Source organism: Emiliania huxleyi (assembly GCF_000372725.1).
Source record: "Emiliania huxleyi CCMP1516 unplaced genomic scaffold EMIHUscaffold_3116, whole genome shotgun sequence".
Classification (NCBI taxonomy): domain Eukaryota; phylum Haptophyta; order Isochrysidales; family Noelaerhabdaceae; genus Emiliania; species Emiliania huxleyi.
In genome coordinates this window covers 1-2,092 of record NW_005199668.1, presented here as the reverse complement: position 1 = coordinate 2,092, position 2,092 = coordinate 1, and the positions used below count along the sequence as shown (strand labels likewise).

General features: G+C 67.5%; 1 protein-coding gene across 1 annotated transcript; it reads left to right on the top strand.

The window, feature by feature from the left end:
- Window positions 1–51: 51 nt before the first annotated feature.
- Window positions 52–1,845, top strand: EMIHUDRAFT_123773 (hypothetical protein; the record flags this gene model as incomplete). The annotated part of the gene is made up of 2 exons (XM_005774406.1): window positions 52–715; window positions 902–1,845. Coding segments are annotated over 2 exons (1,608 nt in total), but the record flags the coding sequence as incomplete, so codon positions are not given.
- Window positions 1,846–2,092: the final 247 nt, after the last annotated feature.

Sequence of the window (2,092 nt, the reverse complement as noted above, 5' to 3'; positions counted from 1 at the left end):
AACGGATCGAAGGACATTCCGTGCGAGCACAACATTCGTCACAACGGCACCATGTATGCGGCGGCCAACATGGTCCGTGCACGAGCCTGTGGCAAGCTCGTGCTCGGTGACAAGGCGAACCCTCAGACGACTTTCCATCTCAACGAGGGGCACGTCACCGACATGTGTGAGATCGGCGGGGACCTGCAGTCCCAGCGCGATGTCCACTACGAGGTCAAGGTGCCTAGCGCCCTCACAAAGACGAGGCAGGCTGGGCAGGGCTCGGCGGCACACGGCGGATGCTGTGCGTCACTGGGCCACAAGTTTGGCTTCGGCAACACCCTCGACCAAACCTTGCTCAAGGTTCTTGGGTGCAAAGAGCGCGGCCACAAGTCACAGGGCCCGCTCGTCCATGCGACCGGCAAAGGCTGGGTCAAAGAGCACAAGGGACAGTACTACGACGCGCTCCATGTCAAGAACGGAATCGTCAAAATTTGTCTCGTCGAAAGCCAGGGCGGCATCGCGCCGCCGACCAAGAGAATCATCCACAACTTCGCCAAAGAGGTCGGCAGCCCGAGCGCCGTCGACCGCACCGACTACGGCACAGCCTCCGGCAGCGCCCGGGGCTTCGCCCAACACCACTCGCAACAGCTCTCGCGCGCCGCCGTCAGTGGCGATGCGCAAAACATCAACAACGCTGCTCGCAACATGCGTGTCGCGCACTCATTCATGACCGGTCTCAATGCCCCACCCCCCTGCGCGCGGGCCTTCTAAGCCCGCGGGTAGTCCCCCCCCATCCCCAGGGCCTCCAGGGCTCGCACCTCAACCTCTCACAGGCCAGCGCACAGCGCCATAGGAGGTATTTTCTTCTCAATAACAAGGCTGTGAACCGATTTCGGCCTTAGCCGGATGCCAATACCAGGTAGCGTGCTAGCCACCCGTCACAATTCGCGGCATATACCCGGGTGGCGACGCCCCCCGCTCGGCATGCTCCCACATAGCGGTCCACGCAAGCGCGACCGCGTCGTTGTGGTCAGGAGTACGACCGCGCTCCGCTGCGCGCTTATCGTGGGGTCGCTCGTGCTAGCCTGCATGCTCTTCGCTGCTTGGGAGGCTCGAACGAGTGCAGCCAGCACAGCCGCAGCACGCCGCGCCTCGGCCCTCGCGGCCCATCACAACTCGCTAGCGCTCGTCCGCCGCGCGCTCGAGCTGCAGATCGAGATCGAGTCGCATGAGGCTCGCGGCGGCGATTTGCTGGCGCTCTACCTCCAGCTCGATCGAGAGAGGCTGCCCGCACTCGAGGCCGCGGTCGAGGCGGCCCTCGACGGCTGCGACGGCTGCGTTTCGGGGAGACGGAACGTCTCGGCGCTGCTGCACGCATTCCTCGGAGAGACGCACGCGCGCGCCCAAAAGGCGCTCGACGACATCGACCGCAGAGGCACGCGCAGCCGCGAGCGCGCTCACCAGCTCGCCTCCGAGGTCGCAGCGATCGCCCGGGCCGACCGAGAACGGCTTCGGTCTGAGCCGCTTGGTGCGGCCGACATCGGTTGGGCGGTGGATGCGGAGCTGCAGGTGCCGCTCCGCGCGCTCGCCGTCGCGCTGCGCAGGCCGAACGCGACGTTTGAGCTCGGTCCTGCCGCGCTGCGCGAGTGGGGCGAGGCGCTCACTGCAGCGAGGCGCGAGGGGAGGCCCACCGCAGCGACCCTCGGGCGGCTGGCCCGCCTCGTCGCCGCCGCGCCGATCGATCCGGGCCACCGCGGTCGCGCCGCGGTCCTCTCTGCTGCTCGGGCGGCTGGAGCGTCTGGAGTGGCGGTCCGGCAGGGCGAGGCGGCCGCGGGAGGCGAGGCCGGAGGCGAGGCTGGAGCGGTCCCCGCGTTTGAGTCGCTCCTGCTGCGAGCCCGCCTTCCACCCCGGAGGCGTCCCGGCCTGGAGCCGGATGCCTGGCCAACCTTGGGAAGGAGGGCCTCCCCGCTCCGGTGGGGGGAACTTCGGGGGAAGGAAAGTCTCATCCGGTCTTGCCCCCAAGGGCCCCCGTTGGCTTTCCCGGTCCCAACATGTCTGGCCCCCCTCCCCCCAAAACCCTAATTGGGGGCCGGGGAAAATGTGTCCCCAC